Genomic DNA, 25,870 nt, shown 5'->3' with positions numbered 1-25,870 from the left:
ACAAGGCTATATTTAGTTTTAATTAGGCGCTCGGCGTGGTAATTTATAATTGCAGCGTGTTTTGTATGTTTACAGTAAGCCGGCATTTCTCAAGCATCAATTTCAAAACTCACGACTGCCCACAGAAGGCGAGGCTGCGTACGAGGCGAAACACGTCGTTAATGGCTTCGGGTAATGGGGATATTTAGAATAGGAGAACCGAGCGTTGGGGGCCCCAAGAAGTTAGAGGAACCCAAACGCAACACGCGCGTGCGCGACGGGAGGACCTTCGCCAACAGCTCGCAGCCGACTTCGGATGCGCGTAATCGGATGTTGGGAACTTTAGGCTTGGCGTCGCAGAAGATATTTCATTGACGTTAGAGTTGCGAGTGACAGACCCTAACAGAACGTTTCACCGCGCTGGGAACTCTGTAAGCGCAGTGATTTCCGTTGAAGCGATCGACGATCTATAGATACCTGCACGGCCTCGGCCGATTCTTGCACGCAAGCATAGCCATCCTTCGGCCGCTCGCCGCACCGTGCGTGAACGGGCCGGCGCTGCCGGGACCGACCCCCGCAGCCGGTAGGCGTAAATCGCGGCAGATATTTGAGCATCGCTTTGAAAACCACAGCTGATGACACTACCTACCAGAATTTTTCATCACACTAACATCCACTTTCACCAATCCGGAACTTCTTTTCCACGACTTGTGTGATTTTAAAAAGCGGCGACAAGTTGTTGCTGCCGCGACCTGCGTCGGTTCGAGCCGCACCCTCGGCCGTGCGGGCAGGCACGGCGGGTGCGTGTGCTTCTGCAAACAGTTAACGCTTCACGATTTCCTGCTTTATACATTTCTTGCAAACAAGGGAAATCTAGAAACTTCACTCGGCGATCGTCGTAGTCCACACTGTTGATCGGGGAAACAAGCCGCTGCTTACGCTTCGGTCGAATGCGTAATACACCACCACACTCATGGTGTTTACGGATAATCTACCACAGTTGATACGGTTATACGGTCACCATAGTTCGAACTGCGCTTGACGCACTGAGAATTAACTTCAAACGAAGGAAATTAACACGAAAATACTTTTAGAACGCGCTGCCTAAACGAAGCATCACGCGCTGCAAGCCAACTACGCAGCAAGATAGGAACGGTGATCCTACAAGTGACGTCAAAACGATCGCAGCGCCGGCCTCTCCAGTGGTGGGCCTCGCGGCCAATTATTTTCGGTTTCCCCTTAAAATCCTACTGGCGTGGTGGAGTTCACGGTCTCCGAAGCGTCACCGCAGTGATTTTTTATTTTTTTTTATTTATAACATACTGCTAGCCTCTTAGTGGAGGCTTTTGCAGGAATTGGGTGATACATTCAGAACAATGACATAGCACACTTCGCGTTTGAAACAGAGAAAAAGCTTTACATTCCCCATGGGCGCACGAAACCTCTATAATGTTACACAAAAAGCCACCCAAAAAGCCGCTGAGAACACAATGACCACAATCGTTTGCTGGCTACGCCCTTCCGCGCGTCGCGGTCATATCGACGGCGCCCCCACTCCAGGAATCGCTCTTTCTGCGCCTTCAGTTGCCCCCTTGGGAATTAACTCATCAAGTCACACATATCATGGACACCCCAGGTATACATCACTTCCTCCCATTATAAAGAGCAAAAAAAAAAAATGAATAGGCTAGTCCGACGAGAGCGGCAACAGTCGTCTTCAAGTTTTCGAAGTCTAGTCGACGCAATGGTGAAGCACAAGTGTCACCCCTCTCTCTCTACTTAGGGGGATGATTGCCGGCGGGGCTCAGCTTTCCCCTCCCCTAAGTAACGCCACCGTAAGTGCGATCGTTGGTTTGTTAGTTTTAAGTAGAACTGACACCGAATGCAACGAAGGCGAGATTGATTGAGAGAATAATTGATTGAGAGAATAATGAAATGCACACGCGCCTAATCGACCTCGTTTTTCTGTTGTTTTTTCGCGGAAGTTTTGCTGGGGGGGGGGAGGAATAGACTAAAAGCAGCAGCGTCTTGCGCCGTTGGGTGAAGTGAAAGGAAAGCGCTTTGGTAACACTTAAAGTATTAGGGTTGTTCACATGAATATTAAAATAACAAAAAAGTGGTTGAACGGATCCAAATTAACAACGTTAATTTTTACCAACTGCTACAGAAATTGGGTTTCACGTGGCAATGCTCCGCCAGGGTTTAGCGTTCGTTTCCACGAACGGCGGCACAAGCACAAGTCTCGAACGTAAAATCATATCAAGTCATGAAATTACAATATTAAAGCTGAAATGTTTAAAGAATGCTTGGAACATCCCCTTACTCAAAATGTCTGGGCCAAGATGTCGTGCACCAAATGTCCGTGCACAGAGATGTCCACACCGAAACGTCCTCGACCGAAATGTCCGACACCGAAATGTCTGGATCCCGTTTAGCAGTCCGTCCGTTTCGTTGGCTACGTTGTTACCGGGTTCACCGGGACCGGTCTGCTCCTGAGCGCGCGGAAGGGTGAGTACGAAGGGTGCGGAGGAAAGGACATGGCGAAGGCAGGCCCGCGGAACTAATCCCCCTACCGCGACGAATGCCCAAGTGCCCAGCCGGGTCCCGGTCAACCCATACGACAGAATGGACGGACTGCTAAAACTCTCTATTCTTTCCCCGCCAGGGAACAATTCTATCGGCAAGACGTGCATTCTGCCCCCCCCCCCCCCCCCCCCGACAAACGATGAAGGGTGAAAAGCATTCTCGCGGCTACGCTATTCACCCGTCGAACGCCGCGTAAGCAACCAGCATGAAAGCAAGCACAAGCTGCGCCCTGCTGCCTGGTTTTTCTTCTGCCTTTGACCTTCTAGGAAGCACGTACGGCTGAAGGGCGGGCAAACTGAAACGCAGTAGCGCTTTGTGGATTTTTGTACTCGAGCCTTGGCATCAAAAACAGCCAAATCCTAGCGATGTAACGGCAGGAACGCCGTTCCTGCCGTTCCTTCAAAAACGTAACGAGTTACCGTTACAGTTCCACCGATCCTTAATGGAACGGTGGCGTTCCTCCGTTCCTCCAAAAAGGAACTAATTCCAGGAACGCCGTTCCTTGTAACGCCGTTCCGTACAACACTGCATGCCGCTTTATATTCACAGCGCCCGAAGGAGAGGAGAGCGCGGAGAGAGAGAGTACTGCACATGCGCAGCGCGCGCAGCGCCGCCCACCGGCGCCTAGCAACGAAGTGAGAGCGCGCTGCGCCAACCCGCAGCTGTTTGGGAGAGAGTGTTCGCTATCGGAGAGAGGAGAGGTGGAGAGGCGCAGCTGTGCGGACAACGCTGGACAGACGCAGGAAGGATAGAGGGGTTAAGGGCCAGACACATGTCCGTCTTTGCAGCCGGTTTTTGGCGCCGGTAAACGTTCCGAAAACCGCTCCCCACCGCCGTTTGGTGGAATTGGAGACACATGGTGCGCGGGCGCCGTCGACGCGTTGGGCCGCTTAGCTCCACCCCGTTCCGTCGTGCGTGCATGCAGTCTTTGGCAGCCCGCACAAGGGTCGCATTGACGCTTGACGGAGTTCTCCTGGGTGCCCCGCGATGCTCGTGATTTCCTCTCCTAGGGGATTGTTGCTTTAAGTAATTGGGGTCAATTATGTCCATTAATGGCGTAAATGGATTTAATTAGCCAAGCGAAGTTTTGAAAACCTAAAATGTACTACAAAAATAGAAAAAAATAATCACAACAGTGAACATACTAAAAATATGTCTTACATGTGCTCGAAAACGAAGACGTAACTTAAAAAGCCAAGAAAAGAACGCTGGAATTACAAAAAAAAAATTCAGGAGACGAGTCAGTTGTGTAACGCCCTGCAGTTCCACAAAAATGCGTACTGGCGGAAGTAACACAGTTAATCGTTGTAATAGCGTAATGAAGATAAATGGTCAAACAGAACATCCCCCCCCCCCAAATACACAGCATAACCATTTCGCAAAAATGGGGTTAAATTTAAAAAATGCATCTTTACATATATTCCGAAAAACGAAGACTCAACTAAAAAGCCCGGAAAAGAACGACGGAAACACGAATAAATAATCGCGCAAACGGACGAAACCAGCCCTACTCCTGTCATCTGCGGAAAAACACACTATTGGTAAAGTGAATGCGCTTAATCAATATAATGGTGCAATTTAGATCATTGGCGAAAAGAAACAAAATAAAAAATCAAAATAAAATAACCCAACGTATTAGGCTACTCATAGCCAAATCTCGCTAAAAAAACTCAATGAATACTAGTGGCGTAAGAATGCTAGGCATTATTGATAATTATCTCGATTTCTACAAATGATTTTCTCATTCAACGTGGCAAGAATATGGTTTCTGTGGTTGTTCTTTTCACATGAACTTTAATAAAGCCACTGCATCAACCACGATAAAGGAAGCCTTCACTGACTACACGGAGAAAAAAACACCGCAATGCGGACACTTCTCAGAGATGTTGCTCTTAATTTTACTGTACGCAGCGTGGTCTTTTGCAGTTACAAGGCAAGCAAAAGCGATACGCAGTTGTTTTTTGATCCCATATATTTGCTTCTGCTCGTACCAGAGATATCAGCGGATCGTTTTCGGCGATGCGGTCCGCTTTTGAGCTGCTCATGGCTGCGGCACAGGAGAAAGCCACCTCGCGAAATCCAGAGGCGGAGGACACACCGAATACAGGCTCCACTTTGAAACGTCATGAATGACGCTTTCGCGTCTCGTGCTGTTATTGGCTGACGCCCCCTGCCAGTTAATTGCCCACACGTTTGACGCATGGCAGAGGCGGAAAATATATAGCAGGTTTGACGCATGCGGAGAGCCGGTTTTGGGTGCCGGGCGGGGGCCGTTCCGGCTACCGGAACGGAGAATCGCGTGCACAGACGCGTACCTCTCCGCCCATGTGTCCCCCGCTTGAGATGCGTTGCATCTAAAAGCTAGCAGAGCAGACGCTATGGCATTCGTATCGCCGACAGCAGTTTACGCGCGTCACTTTGTTGATTGCTGTATCGCCGCCTCGTATTCTTTGAGTTGTTGGGGGAGCACAAGTTCGCTCCAATAAACTTGTTTTTCTTGAAGACAACTGCGTCGTCTTTGGCAACGTGACATCTGGTGGAGGTGCTGGGTACATGCACCCTCAACCCTCTTCAAGTCGTCAAGCAAGCCCAACTCGTGACAGCCGCCGATAGCAAGGCCTAGAGCCGAAGTTTGGACTACTGCCAGATAAATTCAAGGCGGAAGACGTCACAACCGTTGCCACGAACAACGCATCCACGATGACCACGAGCCATCCTGTAGTTCTGCAGCAACCCCGGGAACCACCATCATTTCATGGATCACCCACGGAAGATCCTGATGACTGGTAGGAGAAAGTGGAGCGTGTTCGGATTTTTAACAGGTGGGATGACGAAGAAACGTTTCGGCATGTCTTCTTCTATTTGGAGGATGCAGCTCGAACTTGGTTCGAAAACCATGAAAGCTCTTTGACTGACTGGACTCTCTTCAAAAGCGAGTTCCTTAAAACGTTCGCCACCGTCGTGCGAAAGGAACGAGCTGCACTTTTGCTAGAAACGCGCAAGCAACACCCCAACGAATGGGTAGTGATCTTTGTTGAGGAGATGAAGAGGTTGTTTTAGGTTGTTTTGACGTGCGGATCCGGAGATGAAAGAAGAAAAGAAACTAAGGTTTCTCATGGGAGGGGTAAAGCAGGAGCTTTTTGCTTCCCTTGTCTGCAACCCTCCTAAGACGGTGACCGAATTCGCGTCTGAGGCGGCCGCGATGGAGAAGACGCTGGAAGTTCGAACGAGGCAGTACGATCGCCCGGTCAACGCGCTGGTTTCCGAGACGATCGGTGCAGGGGATACAAGCTCCGACACACTGCGCGAGACCATCCAAGCAGTGGTCAGGGAGGATCTTCGAAAGCTTTTTTTCCGACGCCACCGCAACCTCAAGTGGCTTACCTGACTGACGTCATCCGCGATGAGGTCCAACACGCTTTGGGCACTTCTATGCCATCCGAGGCACCCCGCGAACCACAGGCGATGACCTACTCCACGGCTGTTCGTCGACCCCGCCCTGCTCCAGCCCGCCTACAAGAAGCTCCGCCGTACCGCCGTCCACTCTCGCCGCCGTCCCCACTGTCGCCGCCATCCAACGTACCACCGTCCACAGCTCAAAACCAGACGCTGAGAAAAACCGACGTTTGGCGAACCGCCGATAATCGTCCGCTGTGCTACCAGTGCGGAGAAACCGATCACATCTATCGTCGTTGCCGATACCAGAGACTTGGACTGCGTGGTTTCTCCGTCGACGCACCTCGCCCTCTCCCTGGGCAACAAACACGTGAGATCGACGACAGCTGTGTACACTGCTGTTCTCATTTGCCGCTCTGTGCAACTATGCCCCGGGATGGAAAATGTCCTGTGCGTGATAAGTCGGTCACTGGGGACGTCGTATGGATTGAATTTAGCGACTGCTGTCAGGTATTCCTCGCCGGCAAATGTGCTGGAATTTCTGAAGCAACTATCAAGTCCAAAGGGCAGGCATACTGCGATGCATGGCGCTGCCCTACCTGTAGGTGATCGAGGTTGCGAGCAGCACCAGCTGAATCGAAAGAACTGAGCAGTGAGGCCGACATGCAGGATGTCCGAATCTGGATGCAAGCTATTAATGACAAGCTGGACAAACTAGTACCGCTCAGAGAGGTGGTTGAGAGCATTGACAACGCGATACAATACTTGAGTGAGCAATACGACGAAATACTTAGAAAAACAGAGCAGAATGAGCGTGACGTCAAAGACCTTAAGCGTAGATTAAAAAAGGTAGAGATGTGGGACCGAGATGCAGCTGAACTAACACCAGCTTCCGATACTCGCAGAAAGCGATGTGGTCGCCATTCATCGGCTTCCGCCCAGAAAAGATAAGACGCCGGTCGATAAGACGCCGGTAAGAAGCGAACCGAGACTTTTCGTGGAAAAACAGAAAGAAACTAAGCAGCCTGGATAAGGACTTCTTCTTGACGGAAAACCTGAGGAAAAGAACGCGTGCGCTGTTGTTTCAGGTAAAGAACTTGGCTAAAGAAGCGAATTTCAAGTATGCATGGCACTCAAATGGGAAAGTTCTAGTGCGCAAAGCTGATGGGGAGAAAGCCATACGCATCGCAAATGCTGCTGATTTGGACAAACTAAGTTGAAGAAAGAGGAAATGATCGGCTCAACATGGCTAGCGTAGGAAACGATCCTTACGTGCTTCCGCAAGCGCTTTCGCAAAGTTTAGAAAATTTGTATTCAAACTGATTTAAATGTTTTCACTTCAATGTAAAATCGGTAAATAATAAACAGTCCGATCTTAGCCTTTTTTTCTTTGAACAGTTGCATCACGTATTCGACGTCATAATGTACCTGAAACATGGTCGACAGATGAAGCCAGCGTGTTTCGCCTGCCTTCGTACAATACATTCTACCTTGATCGAAATTCTGGTCCTGGCGGTGGTGTATGTATTCTAGTGAAAAAGATCTTTAACTGTGACCTAATTCAAAATTTCACCACGTCTTGCAATGATTTCGAGTTTCTATCAGTTAAACTACAAAATGTGGTCCTTGCCGTTTGTTATAGGCCACCAAACGGCGAAACGGCATCCTTTTTGGATTACCTGGACACGTTTTTTGCGTTCGCTAATACAAATCACTTTGACGTTGTGTGTGGCGGTGACATGAATATAAATTTGCTCAAACAGGAAACTGTAGTACAAAAACTTGATATTTTGCTTCTTTGCTTCTTTGCTTCTTGAATGTTATCACGAGAATCACAGAAATGTCTTCGTCCTTGATTGGTTTGTTCTTAACAAATATACCGACAGGCTGCTGTTATTACTGTAGATTTGAGTGATCATTTGCCAATATACATTTGTTGTAGGAAACATTTATGTGATAAAAACAAACCGAACACGTTTTTCACCCAGCGTATAAACGAACAAATTCTGAAAACATACTCGGAGAATATTTTAAGGGCTCCTGAAGCAATGTACTTAAAATAAAAGAGCCAAACAAGGCGTATGAAGAATTTCTGCACATGCTAAAGCCAATCTATGCTGCTTCGTTTCCTTTGGTTAAAACAAAGCAGAACAGAAAGGTTCGTAAACTATGTAGTAACGCTGAACTTGGGAAAAGAATACGAGAAAAAAATATGTTATTTAGCCGCTATCTTAAAACGAAAGATACTAAACTGTTTAAAGAATTCAAGGTTAAAAGGAATCGTCTAAACAAAGACCTGAAAGAGGCAAAGCAAGATTATTATAACAATATGTTTAGCTCAGTTTCTGGGTGTTTAGATATAATGTGGAAAATGCTAAATTCTCTCTTAAATCGCAATGCGTCCACGGGTTCAGTACGCAGCATAAATCTTAACGGCGAGGTTATATCAGGAAAGCCCTTGGCCGACACTTTTAATAAATTCTTTTTAAATGTCGCAGAAACATGTGATGTGAGTAATCTTGGAAATATCCCATTTATCGACAGTACCAATTTTTTAGATCCGACAAGTGAGAATAAAGTGAAATTATTAGTTTTGAATTTGAAAAATAGTACCGCACTTGATATTGACGGGATACAAGTTCAACCTATAAAACATGTTCTTATGTTCCGTCTTCCATATATAACACACATATTTAATTTGTGCCTTGGCCGGGCTGTTTTTCCCTCCAAAATGCAAGTTGCACGCGCTAACGTACTCTTCAAGAAAGCCAATAGAAATAACATGTCAAATTACCGGTCAGTGTCCATTCTGCCAGTATTATCGAATGCATTAGAAAAGCTAATCTTGAAACGGTTGAATAATTTTGAACAGAAGGAAGACGACGAGAAAGAAGATCTAGCTCAGAGCGGCGAATGCATTAGAAAAGCTAATCTTGAAAAGGTTGAATAATTTTGAACAGAAGGAAGACGACGAGGAAGAAGATCTAGCTCAGAGCGGCAACGCATGGGGTCCCGCATCGAACTCTGTTTTCAGCACCATCCTCGTGTTTTTTGGCACTAGAATAGTACCTTCAGCTGTATAAAGTTTCGCTTTAACGTTTAATACCGAGTTTCATCGCCATCGGAGCACCCGAACACCTGAAATCGACATTTGAAGAACGGCCAGCCCCGCCATGGCGGCTGCGACCGCAGCTGCTGTGCCGGAGCTCTCGGCGCACGATCAGTCTCCGAGGAAGGTGGATACCAGCATTCAAGAAAACACGATGGACTTCGACGAACTGAGCGGACGCACTATCCCGCAGCCAGGCCCGTGGAAACAAATGCTGAGCGATCGACGGCGAGCAAAACAAGTCTACCAACAAGCCGCTCAAGCGCCAGGTAAGCCTGACGGCTCCCCTCGCGCTCCGCCTGTTCCCAAACTACCAGAGTCCGATTACAAAATCATCTACCGGCCACTAGACAGGTTGCGCTTAGCAGCTTGGAGTGATCGTCAGATCACCGCGGGGATACAGACAGCCAGCAGGATACCAGAAGGCAGCTTTAACCAACAGATCGTGATCCAAGTGCAATCAGTGCAAAATTTGATTGTCGCCAGCACTCCCAATGATGAATATGCGGAAATTCTTAGCGAAGTCACCTCCCTCCAACTCGGCGCTGAAACGTATAACATCCTGCCCTACATAAAGACCTTTCCAGGCACCGTCCGTGGAGTGATACACGGCCTGGATGTAGGTACGACTGCCGAACAGCTGCCCTACATCATCTCTTCCTCAGGACCCAGGATAGTACAAGCCCGAATGCTCGGAAAGTCCACCTCCGCTGTGGTGACGTTTGAAGGACCTCATGTGCCTTTTTACATTCGTGCGCATGGACTTCATACCCGCTGCCGACCGTTCCGCCGATCTATCCAGTGCTGCACGCTGTGTGGTGATATCGGACACCGACGAGACGTCTGTCCGACGCCAGAAGTATCCGTATGTGCCCAGTGTCACGAGCGTGACCCACCCCCAGAACACGCATGCACCCCGAAGTGCAAACTGTGCGGCCTGGACCATCCAACGGCAAGGAGGGAGTGCCGTAAGATACCCCGCCCGCCGCCGCTGCCACCCTTGCACGTACGGGAACGGTTATCTCGGCCATTGCCAGTGTACCAACGGCATCCCCAACACCAGTCGCCAGCACATCACAGGGCGCCACAGCAGCAAGTGCAAGCCCCCACTTCGCGACAACATTGCACACCGCATCAAGTAAGCTGGTCCTCAGTGGTCGCTCCTACAGCCGCACCCCGAGAAGATTTTCCCGCGCTGCCTGCACAACAAGCCTCAAAGCAAGATAATCATCCCCGCATACAAAAAATTGACCTCGTATCTGCTCCTTTCGTTGCAAATGCCGTCAAAAGACGATAGTCTTTATCGGCTTTTGCGAAGTAAATGCCTCCCTTTGCTTTCCCGCTCACCTCTCATGTTGTTCCTCTTGCGTCGCGCTCCTCCCAAGGTAAAGACGCCAAATGTTTGCTTTAATCATTTTAAATTTCCCGCGTTCCACTGCTCCAAACCGGGTGTCTTGATGCGAACGCTACCGTACGGCGAAGACGAGCGTTAATCGAGGCGCCCTACTTTAACGTTTATAGAACCGCGTTTCCCTACTCCACGTGCGTTGCAAGCAGAACGTGAAACCTTGCGTAACTGTTGCCAGTTAATTTCTTAAAATGGCGCCAGAAGCTATAGTGGCGCGGGCGACAGCAGGCGACGGCGGAGTGAATTCTTTTTCTGCAGTTGATGAAGTATTTAATTTCGCAAAAGTAAAGCCTGTTTGATTTTTTATAAAGGAACACTGCAACTATCACTTCTGTATTGATTTGTTGTTTATATTAGCGTAATGTCTTGTTCTTCTTCAACAATGTTGACAAGTATGAACATTACACCGCACATAGACGGGTAGATTTAGCTGTGACTATATAAGACTATTGCGCAGGCATTGTTTTGCTTTGGCCGGGTGGCTGAATCGAGTCACAGACAGACAGACGGACAGACAGACATACAGACAGACCAAAATTTCTGGGTTTAAGTAGCCCAAGAAAGACTATCGTCTTTAAAACTCGAAGTAGAAAACGAACAGCTGAAGAAGCAGCTAGATGCAGAAACGGCTCCCACTGAACAACTCGAACGCCGTATTGAAGAGCTGTGAACGCATCTGGAAGCTCTTACGAAGGCACCGACGCAAAAATCGGTACCGGACCTTCCCACTCCACAGCCAGAGCAACAGGCGCCATCGCTCCCTACATTGGAAAATATGGGCAAGCTGGAAAAACTAATCTACGACCTTGGAAGGCAAATGGACAGCCGCATGACGGCTTTGGAAAAACGCTTGGAGGCCAACGAAGCAGTCAAAAGAAAAAGTCGCAAGAACCAAATGCCCCAAACCTCCAGCAACCAACAAATGCCCCAAACCTCTAGCAACCCGCCCAGCACAATTCCGTCTGATGATGAATGGGAGTCAGGCTAAAATGGGGAACCAGAAGGGCACCCCTATTCGACCAACGGTTGTGTGGCAGTGGAATTGTCGGTCGTATCGAAGTAAACAAAGCTCGCTATCTCATTTCGTATTGCTATACTCACCGACAGTCATCGCGCTTCAAGAGGAAAATACCGAACAAGTGACTCTCCGGGGTTACCCAACGTACGCTACTGATAAGAAAGGGGGGACAGCGATCCTGGTTCAAGCAAGCCAAACAGCACAGATGCATACCCTAGCAACAGACTTGGATTATACATTTGTCGAGATCATCCCAGACAAGAAAATGCAAACCAGCATCTTCATTTTGAATATTTACAGTCCCCATCATCATCCCTGGGTAAAATCGATCAACTCTTCAAGACGGTTAAGCAGCGCGCCAAAGGACATGCCTTGATAATCGTCGGTGATTTTAAGTGCAATGCACTTCTTAAGCGACCCTGAACCTGCGTCCACCGGCGATGTCCGCGCACGTGGAGATGGGCGCGCGCAGCCTGGCCGCTGACATAGCACATACCCACGTGGGGGTTGGCCAGGAATCTCCTCGTCTTCCTTGGCAACGGGGGGAGATGGGCGCGCGCTGCCTGGCCGCTGACATGGCATATACCCAAGTGGGGGATTGGCCAGGAATCGGGCGTGAGAAGGGCTAATGCACCCGCTTAAAGGAGTACTGACACGAAATTTCAAAGCTGAGATCCGCTCTAGCAATCAAGTACAACGACAACACAAATAGGTGTCTGTGAATAAATGCATCTTTCTTTCTTTGTAGTTGTGTGTGTGTGTGTGTGATCTCTCTTTCGCGAACATTACCGAACCGCGCAAATTCAACTCGTGCATTCGCACTTTCACATTCTTCCCCTCGGGGAAATGCGGGGAATTTTTTAATGCACACCATACTACGTGGGGTTATCAAAGAGACAACACGAAGCGATTTGTAACAATTTCCATCTGTGTAACAACATAGATACCCCAACCAGAATTGGCAACAGTGTCTCTCGCGACACGACCCCGGACCTTACGCTGACCCATGGCATCAAAGATCCAATTTGGCAATGCCTAGACGAAACACTCGGCAGCGATCATTACATCATCCAGCTGCAGCTACCCCATCAAGCCCGATCCTCGAAAATAGGCACAGCTCGCATCACAGATTGGCAAAAATTCCGCGAAACAGCACCAGCCTGCCCCATCCAAGCAATAGAAGAATGAACAGCACAAATGCTTGCAGCCGCCCAAAAACACACGAAGACAATTACGCTGACCGAAGATTGCCCGGCTGTAGACACGCCCTTACTACACCTTTGGGAATCCCGTAGAGGACTAACCAAAAGGTGGAAAAAACGTAGAACCAACAGGAAGATTCGGGTCCGGATAGCTCGGCTAACAAAAGAAGCAGCTGAATATGCAAACTGGTCCCAATTCTGCACAACACTACAAGGTACACTCGGCTCTCGTCGTACGTGGCACCTACTTCGGTCTTTAATGGGAAACAGAGAGAGTAAAATGACAACAACACATCAACTCAAAAGATAGATACATAAATACCAAGGCACAGACGAAGACCTCATCGAGGAATTGAAGAAACCGTGGGAGGATACAAGCAAAACGGCACCGCTCCCTACGGCACCGTACGCGGGCGCTCCTAACCCAGAAATGGACGCCCCTTTCAGCCTCGTCGAAATAGAGTCAGCAGCGCACCGTGTAACCCAAAATACAACGCCAGGAAATGACAAAATTCCCAACAAATTATTCCGGAATCTGGATACAGAAGCATTAGAGGTTCTTACATCAAATTACATCAACGAACAATCGACGACCGGCAAGCTCCCTTCTTCATGGAAGCACGCAGACATCACACTAATACCCAAACCTGGAAAACCGCTCGCTCCCGGCAACCTACGGCCCACCTCCCTCACATCATGTGTAGGAAAGCTACTGGAACACATGGTGCACAATCGCCTTTCTCCTTATATCGAAGATATAAGGAGAAAGGCGATACTTCCAGACACTATGTACGGATTTCAGCCACACTTATGCACGCAAGATGTCCTGCTGCAACTGAAAGAAGAGATCATTGATCGCCTCACCAATACCCGCAAGAGATGCATTTTAACCCTGGACATCAAGGGCGCCTTTGATAACATCAGTCATAAGGCCATCCTCCAAGGTCTAGCCTCCATTGATTGTGGACAGCGCATGTACGACTACGTCGCAGCCTTTCTAACCGGCCGTACGGCAACAATTGGCATCGGACACCTCCGCTCAACAAAATTCAATACAATTTCCCGAGGCACTCCCCAAGACTCAGTTATTTCCCCGCTCTTATTCAATATTATAAATAAAGGACCTTCCTCCCCTACTGAAAGATATCCCGCATCTTAGACATGCTCTCTATGCGGACGATCTCACCCTGTGGACACCAACAGGATCAATAGGGGAACAACAAGATGCTCTGCAAGCAGCCATAGATGAAGCCCAACGTTACCTTCACGATAAAGGGCTCGAATGTGCTCCGGAGAAGTCGGCTCTCCTCACTCTCTGCATCGGGACGGCGCACCAACGAAAGCGCAGCATTCCCGACCCGGAGCTTACCATCAACGACCAGACCGTGCCTACTGTATCTAAACTACGCATCCTAGGTCTTACACTACCAAAAAATGGATCAGGCCTTCATACAGTTGCACCGCTTCAACAGACACTCAATCAGCTAATCCGCCTCATAAGACGCGTGTCAAACCGCCGATTTGGCTTGCAAGAGTCAGACACAGTGCGCATTGTCCAAGCCATACTCATAAGCCGGGTAGCTTACGGAACCCATTATTTGGCCCTGAGAACATCCGAAAAATCCAGGCTCAATGTCATGATTCGTCAAGCATATAAGACAGCCTTAGGACTGCACCAAAAAACATCGACGAGGAGATTATTGCATCTTGGACTACGTAACACATGGGAGGAAATACAGGAGGCGCATCATAGCTCTCAACTGGAACGCTTACGCCTAACACCAACGGGACGAGCTACCCTGCGACAATCCAACAACAAGGTATACGGACGCGTCTCCGTACATAAACAAGCCAGCCCACGTCGTGTGTGTCGCCAATTCAGCAGGGCAAGTAACAACCGCCCTCACCATCCGCACAACATCAACGGAAGCTGCTGAAGAAGCCGCTACTGCCCTGGCCATCACGACGGGAAAAGATGCAATTACAATTGTGACGAATTCGCAGGCGGCGTGCCGCAGTTACCAACGAGGCCGCATCAGCAAAACGGCACTTCAGATTCTTAAGAATACTGCCCACATACCTGAAACGCGGCTCCTATGGATACCTGGACACGAATCTCTCGAAGGTAATGAGGCGGCTCACGCCGCTGCCCGCGCGCTTATACACCAGTCCATTACCATAGAGGGACAAACCCCGCTTGCGGCCCCCAAAACAGAACCGCTTGTCAGGTATGCTGACATTCTCATTTATTACCGCCAAGGCCGAAGAACCTTCCCTACTCCGCACTCCCAATTAACAAGAGCAGAAGCCACCACCCTTCGAAGACTACAGACAAATACGTACCCCCACAGAACCCTACTCCATGCGATTTACCCTACCCAATACCCGTCTACCTGCAATTTCTGTCCAACTACCGATACACTGTACCACCAGATTTGGGAGTGCCAGTAGACCCCAGGCCTTGCCCCAATAACCTCCCCCTCCTACAAGCAGTGGGTGAACCGCCTATGGAGCCCGGACATTGGGATCCAGCGTGAACTGGTAAAGAGGGCCTGGACCGTCAGCCGAGCTCAGGGTAACCCGGAATAGGGAAGCCCCCCACCGGGCGGGTGCCCTAACATCTGCACCAGCTTGACAAATAGATTTATTCATCATCATCATCATTGAACAGAAGTTTCAGTTGCTTCATGATTCGCATTATGGTTTCAGCAAAGGCCTTAGTACATAATATGCTCTCGTGGTACAGCAAGAGTACATTTATTCGCAATTCGAACAGGCAAACGTTGTGTTGGGCTTGTTCGTAGATTTTGCGAAAGCTTTTGGCCACATTAACCCCAAATTACTTATTGAAAAACTGGAACGGTACGGTATTCGTGGAAAGGCGGGATTATTACTACAGTCTTATTTGCAACACCGTAATCAGATTGTTAACGTGGGTTGTCACAATTCAGATTCTTTGTCAATCTTAACAGGAGTTCCACAAGGAAGCATTTTGGGGCCTTTCCTTTTTTATATTTACATTAATGATATCGTGAACATTTCCCCTAACGTTAGATTTATAATATATGCAGATGATACAAATATATGTTTAACAGTAAAATCAGTGAACGAACTAATGACACATACAAATTTACTGCTGGTTAGATTAGAAAAATGGACAAGAGAAAATGGTCTAAAAATAAATCTTGCAAAGACTAAGGCTTCATGCTAAAAACAAAACGGCAATTGTAAATCTAAAAATTCCATCACTATTGAGATAGTCCCCTCTCTTAAAATATTAAGTAATATTTCAAGAAACATTATCAAGGGATCATCACATACGCTTTTTAGCTGCGAAGGTCTCTCAGGTAGCCGGCCTTGTGTATCGAAACAAGCACTTGCTTCCTCGGAATATTTTGTTGTTAATTTACAACACCTTATTTTTACCAAGAATCAAGTACTGCCATCTAATTTGGGGTCTAACTTCTAAAGAAAACATAACCAAACTTCATAAGCTGCAAAAAAGGTTCTTACGGGCGGTAGAGGACGTGCCAAGTACCTATCATACTCGCTCCTTATTTGAAAAATATAACTTAATGCCAGTAATGAAAATGTACGATTTTCTTTTGTCCAAGAAATATAAGCAAAATATAAAAAAACTGAAACCCGTTTCTAAAGCAGTTGGCAGATTTAGTACCTTAGTACCTAAGATTTAGTACCCGAAAAAATGAAGTGTGGAATGTTAGAACCTTTAGAACCACATACGGTCTTCAATTGCTGGGAAATAAACTTCCACGATTGCTAAATGAACTTCGGGATAAAGAAATTGACTTAGAAAAAATCACCTTTAAACAACTGCGGAATCATTTTCTCCTGGCGTCATGATCACTTGCTCTGTTACTTGTAATTTTCTAAAGAATATATGTTTGTATCCTGTTTTTGCTGACGTGTATTTTTGTATACTGCTCTCTGTTTTCTCGCGATATGTTTGTTGGTGTCGTGTTTTTTTCCACTGTTTTGGAAAATGAGTATGTATTTGTGGTGTTGCCAAAGCGATATATTAGGGATTTTCTTTCTTTATGATGCTGTTTTTGTGTTTGCAAGGCAAATGCACCTGTATTTCGCATTTCGAAATAGATTATTTGTTTCTAGCATTATACGCACCGTTTCATTACACCTGTAGTTGCTCCTTTTTTTCTCGTAGACCTTCTCGTATGTTTCACTTGTATGTATCACGTGTATGGTTCCTTTTTTTAAAGCAAATGCGCCTACATTTTTCGCATTTTCTGAAACTATATTTTGTTCAAGCATTACACGTTTCGTTTCATGACACATGTACAGTGATGATCCTTCTTGTAGTAGACCTGCTTTTTCACGCGTATGATCCGGAATATTTTTATGAAAGTGTGATGGCTGCTGCCATGTGTTCGGGGAGGGGGGAGGGGCCTGCGGCCTTGTCAAGCTGGCATCACGCCAGCTTTTTCTGCAGGTCTCCTGCATCATGTATCCTTGATGCCAAATAAAGTCATTATGAATGCTCAAAACCGCTTAAGAATCCCATTATCATGCCAAGCCCAAGCTAAAAAGGGGGGTCTTCCCATAAATCCCCACGATGACATGGATTACCAGGCACTCTTTTCTCTCTAGTATACTTACTAAGAAACTCTATTGACTACAGCAATGCGATTCTATAAACGTTGAAGTAGGGCGCCTCGATTCACGCGCGTCTACGCCGTACGTCAGCGCTGGCATCGGGGCACCCGGCCTTTAGCAGTGGAACGCGGTAAATTTAAGTCGAGTTGAATAAACCTTAGCCTGTTTACTTTGGGAGGAGCGCAACGCAAGACAAACAACATGAGAGGTGAGAGGGTAAGCGAAGGGAGGCATTTACTTGACAAATGTCTACAAATTGGCACGTCCTCATTTAGCTTGTCGATATTTGCGAAAACAGCCGCAGATACGCGGCCAATGTTTCTGCCGAGCCCTGACAGAGCATCGGAATCGTTGAGCAAAGCAGCCACCTCCATCGAGTTCAGTTCCTGCCTGTCGCCAACCAGCACACATGCTTGCAGCACACGGCACTACAAGGAAGTCACCGAAACATAGCAGCAAGGATTTTGGGGAGCGCGCTGTGTGCGCCTCCTGTCGGTGTATCCCCCGCCCACGTTCAGATGTCACAGCAGTGCCCCAACTAGGTCAGGCTGCGGAAGTTTTAAATGTGGGGGCCCGGCATGATTTGCAACGGGACTGGCGCGTTTGAGTGACCGCTGAGGAATTACGGCTAGCTCGAAACGGTGGCACCCGCAATCTGTGGTTGCTGATGAAGGGAGCTTGCTATGCTGTGGGTGTTCGGACTGAAAATTGCCCGTATGCGTGGTTGCAGCACAAAGCAGCTCGCAATGTTAAGAAAACGCGCGAAAAAAAGGAAGACGCAGTTTATTTAGAGAAATTGCAGCTGTCTGTCCTTCCGGTGTATACTTAGCCAAAGTTTAGGTACCTCTAGTAACAACAATAGGTACAGGTTTGGCAGAAATATATTCAACCTTGCACAGAGGTTGTGCGGCAGATTGCTTTTTAGCGCTTCTTTAGCGCAGAGCTGTGTGCATGAGAATTGTGATTTCAGAACTGTGTGCGTGGCAGATATGATCATGCACATAGCGTACTGTGAGTCTTAATTTCTTTGTGTTATTTGTCCTTGGCCTTTAACACTTCGCTACGTGCCAACTCGCCCAACCTGCTCTGCTCATTTTTCCAGAGAACAACAATTTCCGAGTGCTTCATTGAGTATGCTGTGATATCATTTAGCTTCCCAGTGGCATTCATTAAAGTATTCCCTGCAATTAAAAAACTACTTTGTGAGTTATGAGGTGCCGATGTACGAGTTCCCTCATATAAATTGATATCATGCTAGGCAGCCGAAGCCACACGAAAGCAGTGCCCTTCATTCTTGAGAACACTCCATACCCCGCTGAATGACGCCACAGGAGATGGCTGCACAAGCCCCGGCTTCTTCAGAGCGCCGGCAAAGCTCTCCACCTTTATGTCGGAGTCGCCGTCATCACCCCCCGGGGGTTCCAGCAAGTGCCTCTGCAGGAACGACTCGTAGAGCATGCTGCATCTCCTCCTCTTACTCACGCCCCCGTCTTTCGGCTCCTGCGCGTAATTGGGAAGCACGAAAGCACAACTTTCGCAACTGACTCATTATTCATGTAATAGCGCAAGTGGAGATAATTGGTCGAATGAAATTACGGAAACGTAGAAAAACACAAAAATCAGCAACAAGAAGCATTTTACTGGAATGAACTGATGAAATCCAGAACATGCATCGTGCATCCAGAACATGCAGAACATGCAAAAAAAGAGGCTAAATGAAAAACCACGGAAAAGAAGGTTAGAAACACGAAAAAAATGGAGGGAATGAGCCAACCGTGCATTACCACGAAAGAGTAAAATCGCTAGAAGTAACACATCGAATCCCTTAAATGGACACTGAAGTGATCTGTAAACATTGCGAGATTACTAGCGCAAATTGTAGTCTGGGTTCATAGGTCATGTTTCGACCAGTCCGAGTGCGTTTACGCGAATTTATTTAGTAGAAAAATCAATTCGAAAATGCTGTCCTCCTCTCTGCATCCTCGCCCATTTTCTGTGGCGTTTTCGTGTGCGGTCAGGAGGAGATGACTTGGCTTGACTGCGCTACTGCATGGCTCGCCGACCTTCCGACAGAGTCAGTCGGCCCAGCGTTTAGTCCGCCTGCCGCCAAGGGGTCGTCGCCATTCGTTCGCACAGTTGAAACTAAGCCACGACACATTTGTGAATGGAAGAATGTGCCTTTCTTTACTTTGTTAGTTTGTACACTGTATCAAGCTCCAACTCCAGGTCGCTTCCACACGACCGCTGCACAAGCGCACTTGCGATGCGTCGCTGACTGGTACGCTAGTTGGAATATATAGGGCCACTTGAAGGCGGGAGAAGAGTCATCGAAGTCAGTATAGGTACTAAGGAAATAAAACCAACGGTAACTTTTACAGTACAGCGTAAAACTAGGGAGCAGGAATCACTTTTTTGCGCTGGGTGAACAAGCACAGCGGTCAGCAGCACGACCACACATCTGGGAACGTTTTTTCGTCTGAGAAATGCAATTGCTAGACGTGCGATATTGTGAAAATTTGGTGGACGCTTACCGCTATACAACAAATAGTCACCTAAGCTCCTTGAAATTCTAAAACTAAATAACAGTGTAAACTGGTTATACATTATTTACCTTATATTTTCAAGGTCGGCAGCGCCGGCCCGTGGCCGAGTGGCCTGGGGCGCTGGGTACGTTTTTAGATGCGAAGCATCTCATGCTCAGGGCTGTGTTCCTCCCTCCCTCGTTGTCGTTGTCCGCCGTCGGCACTCTACTGCGCATGCGCGTCTTTTCAGCCCCGTCAGCGTTTGGCTGACGTCAGCGCAGTGCACTATAAAAAGAAATAGTTAGGCGGCGCCCGTTTTCGATACCACGACTCTCTGGCCGCAACGGGAGGTACGTGGCGCTCTTCCCACTGCGCTGCAAACCGAGCCGGGAGCACGTGCTACGAACGCGCCTCATGTCCTTCACTCATTCAAACTACGTCAAGAAGCTACTGATACAACGAAGGCACGCCAAGTTGAACGTCAACGGAAACGACGAACTGAAAACTAAAGGAAACTTCAGTCGACCTCATGGCTGCTTCGCATACTACTCAGGGTTCCCCTTGAAGGTGGAAGCGCTCGCGCAACAGGGACAAAAGGTAGAAAACAGAGACGACACGGCGCTGTTGTGCGAGCGCTTCCACCTTCAAGACGAATAGCTACCAACTAGCCCAACTGTCTGTTCTACTCAGGGTTCCCCTACGGGAAGATGGTGTAATTTCTTTTGCAAGTCGAAAGTTTGAATCCCCGAGGGTACTTTTTTTTGTAAATTGATTTTTTTTTCTTTTCGGCCGATGTTTTCTGTACTGAGTTCACCGTTTCTGGACCGTAACGTGCACTGTTCTACGAGCGAGTTGGCAGTACGCGCGCAGACTGACACTGACGCGCCAGCGAGTTCTCGTTGGCGTGCTATTGCTTGCGGGCAGTGCTTGCGGGCAGTGGGCCAAAACAGCTGTGTCCGTTCCTTCTTCCTTTTGTGTCCTGTTTTATTTGCGCTGTTACCAAGCAGGGCAGTGGGCACAGGTCAGAATCAGCAGACCCTTGGTCTGGCGCGAACACGCTTTTTACGATACCGGAATGAGTGAGGTAAGCTCCAAATATGTGGCAAAAGCGCATGGCATTTGAGCGTCTGCGGTGACGCGGAGGGCGTTCATCCACTGCGTAGGCCTCGGATAGGGATTGCTACTATTCCAAGCCGTCCTGGGAGGCTTATCTTAGGCATTTTACAGCCGACAACATGGCAGAAGCGCGGTATGGCGATTATTGAGATATCGACGATGTCCATCCAACGATAACGTTGGATGTAAAGCATGTTGTTTTACAGAACCGAAACCGAAACTTGTTTGAATGCGAATCTTGGACATCGTCCAATCACGGTGCACCTCCTCCTAAAGTCACATCTTTAGTTGGTGCGCGGCCGCCGCTGACCGCGCATGATAGTTTTTCTTGGCGGAAATACATTCTTTTTTCGGGCTTTATGAAATAATGACCGGCTTATCAACCGGCTAAACGATGAAAAATGTCTTAATTTGAGCCAGTCTACACATGCAAGCAAAAATGGGAGCTTCAGAAATTTACTTCGGAGTCGCTTTACATACTGTAAATACAGACAATTGGTCGATAAAAATTCCATAAAAAAACGAGAAAACGAAATGGGAATTGTGCACCTTAAATGTCTCTTCCCAAGGTGAATCCTAAACAATTGCAAACAATTCTAAACAATCCTCCCCGCGGAAATAAAATTGGAATACGAATGAAAAATAGAGAAAATGAACAGTGTAACGCTCTGAATCTTTACAAAAATGCATACTTTGCGGGGGTGACACATCTCTTCGTTAAATGGTGTAAATAGATACAATTCACCGACACCATTTTTAAAAACCAAGAAATATGACAAATACAAATTACAAAAACAAACCGATTAAATAAAATGATGTATTTTCTACATCTCCAAAAATCAAGAGTAAACTAAAAAATTCCGGAAGAAAACTTCCGGAATACGAATAAAAAAAGCGAAAATGAGAAAACCGTGTAGCGCCTTGCATTTTTACAAAAAGACATAATTGGTAACAGTAACACATTTTAAGGAATAGACAAGCGATTTTTATCCAGTACATTTTCTCTGTCGCAAATGATAGCGCATCACATAAAACACATTAAACCGGAACGGTTTTCGTGATGGCGCCCCCGAACTTTTGAAATCGGTATTTTTAGATCTAGCAGCCATACGTGGCCTGGCAACGATGATTGCGAGACGTGCGGCAACACACGTTTCACTGTACGCCTGACGGAAAGAGCTGTTTAAAACCTCATGCCAAGCTAGCACAAAAATATTTTTCAGTCTTTCCTATTCTTTTATGCGTTTTTTGAGTCGCGCATTAAAACCGACGGAGTTGTGTGGGCACGTGCGGTAGTGTCCTGGTTTGACACTACATTTTGCCACCTTTCAGAGTTCAGAAAGTTCAGTGCCAAATTAAAATGATTTCCGCCTGTTTATTTGGAAATGCCTTGCGGTTACCCCACTATTCGCCCCGAGCGCGAACACAGTCGGCCCCTGGCGGCGGCGGGACGAACCGCTCCTAGTGTGGATGGCGCTCTCGCGTCGTCTGCTTTTTCACGTTGCGTGCGGCGCAAGACGCGTGCTGCACACAACAAAACAACCAATATGTGTGCTCGTTTGGCAGCAATCAATGACATAGTTACCTCTGCTTGCGCATTTCCTCTAGGAACGCAATAATCAGCGGCCGTTGCGGGTTAATGTGGGGGTTTAATTCCCCGAGACATCTTCGCCTTGGTCACCGCTTGAGTGTGAAACATGTTGTAAAATTGCTTCCACACTTTGCACTTTTCTTATTGTTGAGTGCAGTCGTCTGCCGTTTCGGCAACGTCGAAGGGTGCTTTTTCAAGGTGGCGTGGTGATTATTTAAAGGATAAAAGTTTAGTACGCGAAACGGGTAAGAAGCGACAAGACCTGTGCATACGCGTGCAAATTCCACACCCTTGTAAAATTGCGCTGTGTCCTTACAGAAAGAAGAAACAAACAAAAACATTTAGACTGCACACGACCCGTGCGCTATCGCCCATACATTACCGGACACGTATTTTACACCCGCAAGCGCCTGTGTGATCGTGTCCTTCCCGTACCTTTTCTAAAATAAATACCATTTTTGGACAGTCGTTGTTTATACTGAGGAGGAGGAATAAACATTTATTCAACTGTATCGAGTTGCTAATTTTACGTATTATTTAAAATACGTTTCTATGGATGCGCAAGAGTATTTAGGTGGGATTTTTCGGCAAAATTAAGCAGTTGTGAGTTTGCGTCTGTCATGTGGCATTTCGTGTGTCATTTTTATATATATCATTTTCAAATCCGACATGAATCACCTTGTCCAGAAACGTGTCTCACTCAGCATAACCAAATGTCTAATATGGTCACGTCTTAACCCCCTAAAGGTGGACTTAAGTTTAAAGAAAGAGGAGAAAACGCGTAATATAATGCACGTTGTTGCCCACATGTGTGAGGGGTGTATGCCATGACTCGCTGTTTTTTTTTTCCACAATGCTTGCTTTCAATACAATTTTGAAAAAGGCGAGCCACAGTTCCTGGACAATCCCGGAACAAAGGGGGTTAATCAGTTTTGAAAATACGTACTGCTTTTTCACCGCTACAGAACACGGCGCCTAGTGTAGTTTCGATTGTAAGTAATACTGATAACCATAGTTTGGCTTTTCGCGTTACACGCGGTCTCTTCTCGCTGCTCTTGCAACGTTGGCAGGACCCCCCCTCCCGAAAAAAAAAAAACTACATGCACAGAATTTCATTTTTTAACCAATCCCCAAGAATTAAATGCCAAGACAAAGGCGATATTCAGTTTACAAAACAAAGTAGTTACCGGGAACCCGTTGCGGTGATTCGCAACGAGAAATAAAAAGTAAATGTTTTACTACATGTACATCGCAACTTCATTTCTTGCCATCTAGGGTTCGTAAGCGACCTTATACGCAAGAATGCAACACATCTCGCTGTTGCAGGCACCTGTTAGATTTTAAAAGAAACGCAAATGGTCAACAGAGCAGCCGTAACAGAAAATTTGGGCTCACTGTGAGGTCCCAGAAGCTTGGTTTGCACACTGTAAACCTGCTTGTCACTTTGCGAAAACCTAGCTAAACATGAGATGTTGATTGTACTGCGTGCGTTGACAATTCAATTCGCAAGTTCACTTGCGACGAAAGCCGTAAATAAGTGATCCGAAACCGTTATTCATGAAACCTTCCTTCAGAGTCGTTGAAATTTCATTTAAAAGACCCGTTAGAGCGGTTACATTTATATCTCTGCGCTGATCAAAATTCAGTAATTTTATGTTGCCTTTTGAACGCACAAAAAAATATCGTAAGCTCTTAGAAAGAATTTTCGGGGCAGTTAAGTAGTGTTACCAATTCAGGGCATCCCACAAATGCAAGAATGCGTCATGCTATCAGTGAAAGCGATTGAGATTGCCGTTGTAAACTGAATTTCAGAGATCGAGGCTTCCTGATTTGTTTCAATTTATGCTTTTACTGAAGGCTCAAAGCCATAGTCTGGAAAGATCGAGCTTGCTACGAGCCACAGCCTACACGTTCATTGTCACAATTACGGCCATTCTGAGATTCCCAATGAGTCGTCGCTTTTTTGGCGTAGTAATGAAAACTTACTGCCGCTTTCATGCTATATAGATTGAACGTTGAGGAACCGAACTACAGCATACCACTGTTGTTTGTACCTTTCGTGCGCACATACGGCGGGAAAAAGGCACGAAGCGCGCCCACAGTGTGCATTCGTACGGGCCGCTCAGCGGAGCATCCACACTAGCAGCGCGACGCTGTCGCCACCTACATGTCGAGCTCGCGGCGAATATGCAACGCTGGCAATCGGGTGTCTGTCCTTTTAATTATTGTATAGCGCAAACGGCGACAATTGGCCGAACGGAATTTCTAAAAACCAAAAAAAGTACAAAATATTGTCACGCAGCCAAGGACAACGCAGGTTTCCTCAAAGAACAAAAGTTTATTGGAGTGAACTTGCGCTTCGCTAAGAACTCAAAGAATACCGAAGCGGCGACGGAGTAGTCAAGAGAGTGACGTGCGGAGCCCATTGCCAGAAAATCGAAAGCCGTGGCGTTTGCCCTGGGAGCATTTATATTTGCGTGTTCTATTTTCTGGAACAGTCGAATTGCAACCAGAACAAAGAGCGTTCTAATCATGTGACAGCAGGTCGTAACACGTTCCTGATAAAACAAGATACCTTGCGCAGCAAAGAAAAGGAAGAGAGGGGAGCAGGCGCTTCGTATCCAACACAGATCAGACAACCAAGCGGTCAGACGCTGGCAACAAAACACACCAGTAAGCAAAACACAAGGCATGGTTCGCGGCATTACGACCTCCCCTTTGTTTAGCATCGGCCCAATGCTAAAATAAAACGATAGTGCAAACAACAAAAATTGCCTCATCTTGCGTACGCTTGAGACGAAACACGTGGACGACCTCGGGCGGCGCGCATCGTCGTGTTCTGCTGGAGTTACTGTTGGGGACAACCTCGCAGGTAAGTTGGCCGACACGTTGTGGAATCCGGTATGGTCCGAAATGCCGTCGCAGAAGCTTCTCACAGAGTCCACGTCGTCGGATGGGAGTACCCCTGGGTGGCACTCGGCGTCTCGGCGTCGGAGGTTGTCGCGTCCGGCATCCACCAGCTGCTGGTCCGTTGTAGCAACTCGAGCAAGCTGGCGAGACTCTTCCGCACGCTATAGGTATCATTGGACGTCGGCATGGAGGCTGTCGTCTTATACGTGCGGCAACATGGCGTCGAGCATCGCAGTCGGCGTCTTCCGTGGACAAGGTCCAACGGTGTCACCTGCCTAAGTTTCTAATAGCTGTATTGTACGAAACCTGACTAAGGGTTCGTCCAACATCTTATGCTCTCCCACACTTCGTCCAACGTCTTATGTTCAACGTCGACGTATATTGACTGCATATCCGCGATC

General features: G+C 47.4%; 1 protein-coding gene and 1 pseudogene across 4 annotated transcripts in view; one reads left to right on the top strand and one right to left on the bottom strand.

The window, feature by feature from the left end:
- Positions 1 to 25,870, bottom strand: part of LOC144151967 (snRNA-activating protein complex subunit 4-like) — a 288,952-nt gene that overhangs the window by 13,323 nt on the left and 249,759 nt on the right. For 2 of the 4 annotated variants that reach the window (XR_013319020.1, XM_077683153.1), the window contains one exon: positions 18,714 to 18,830. Coding sequence is in view for 3 of the 4 variants with exons in the window: in XM_077683153.1 (XP_077539279.1) it covers positions 18,714 to 18,830 (117 nt within the window). In the remaining variant the exon portion in view is untranslated. Of the gene's footprint in view, positions 1 to 18,215; positions 18,831 to 25,870 lie in introns of those variants that run through there. The other 2 variants (XM_077683152.1, XM_077683154.1) reach the window with 2 other exon arrangements.
- On the top strand, positions 6,388 to 7,181 carry LOC144153663 (uncharacterized; annotated as a pseudogene).

The sequence above is a fragment of the Haemaphysalis longicornis genome, unplaced genomic scaffold (genome assembly GCF_048455015.1).
Source record: "Haemaphysalis longicornis isolate Haplotype H1 unplaced genomic scaffold, Haemaphysalis longicornis Haplotype H1 scaffold_9, whole genome shotgun sequence".
Lineage (NCBI taxonomy): Eukaryota > Metazoa > Arthropoda > Arachnida > Ixodida > Ixodidae > Haemaphysalis > Haemaphysalis longicornis.
The sequence above is the reverse complement of the archived record's forward strand: the minus strand, read 5'-3'. Positions and strand labels throughout refer to the sequence as shown.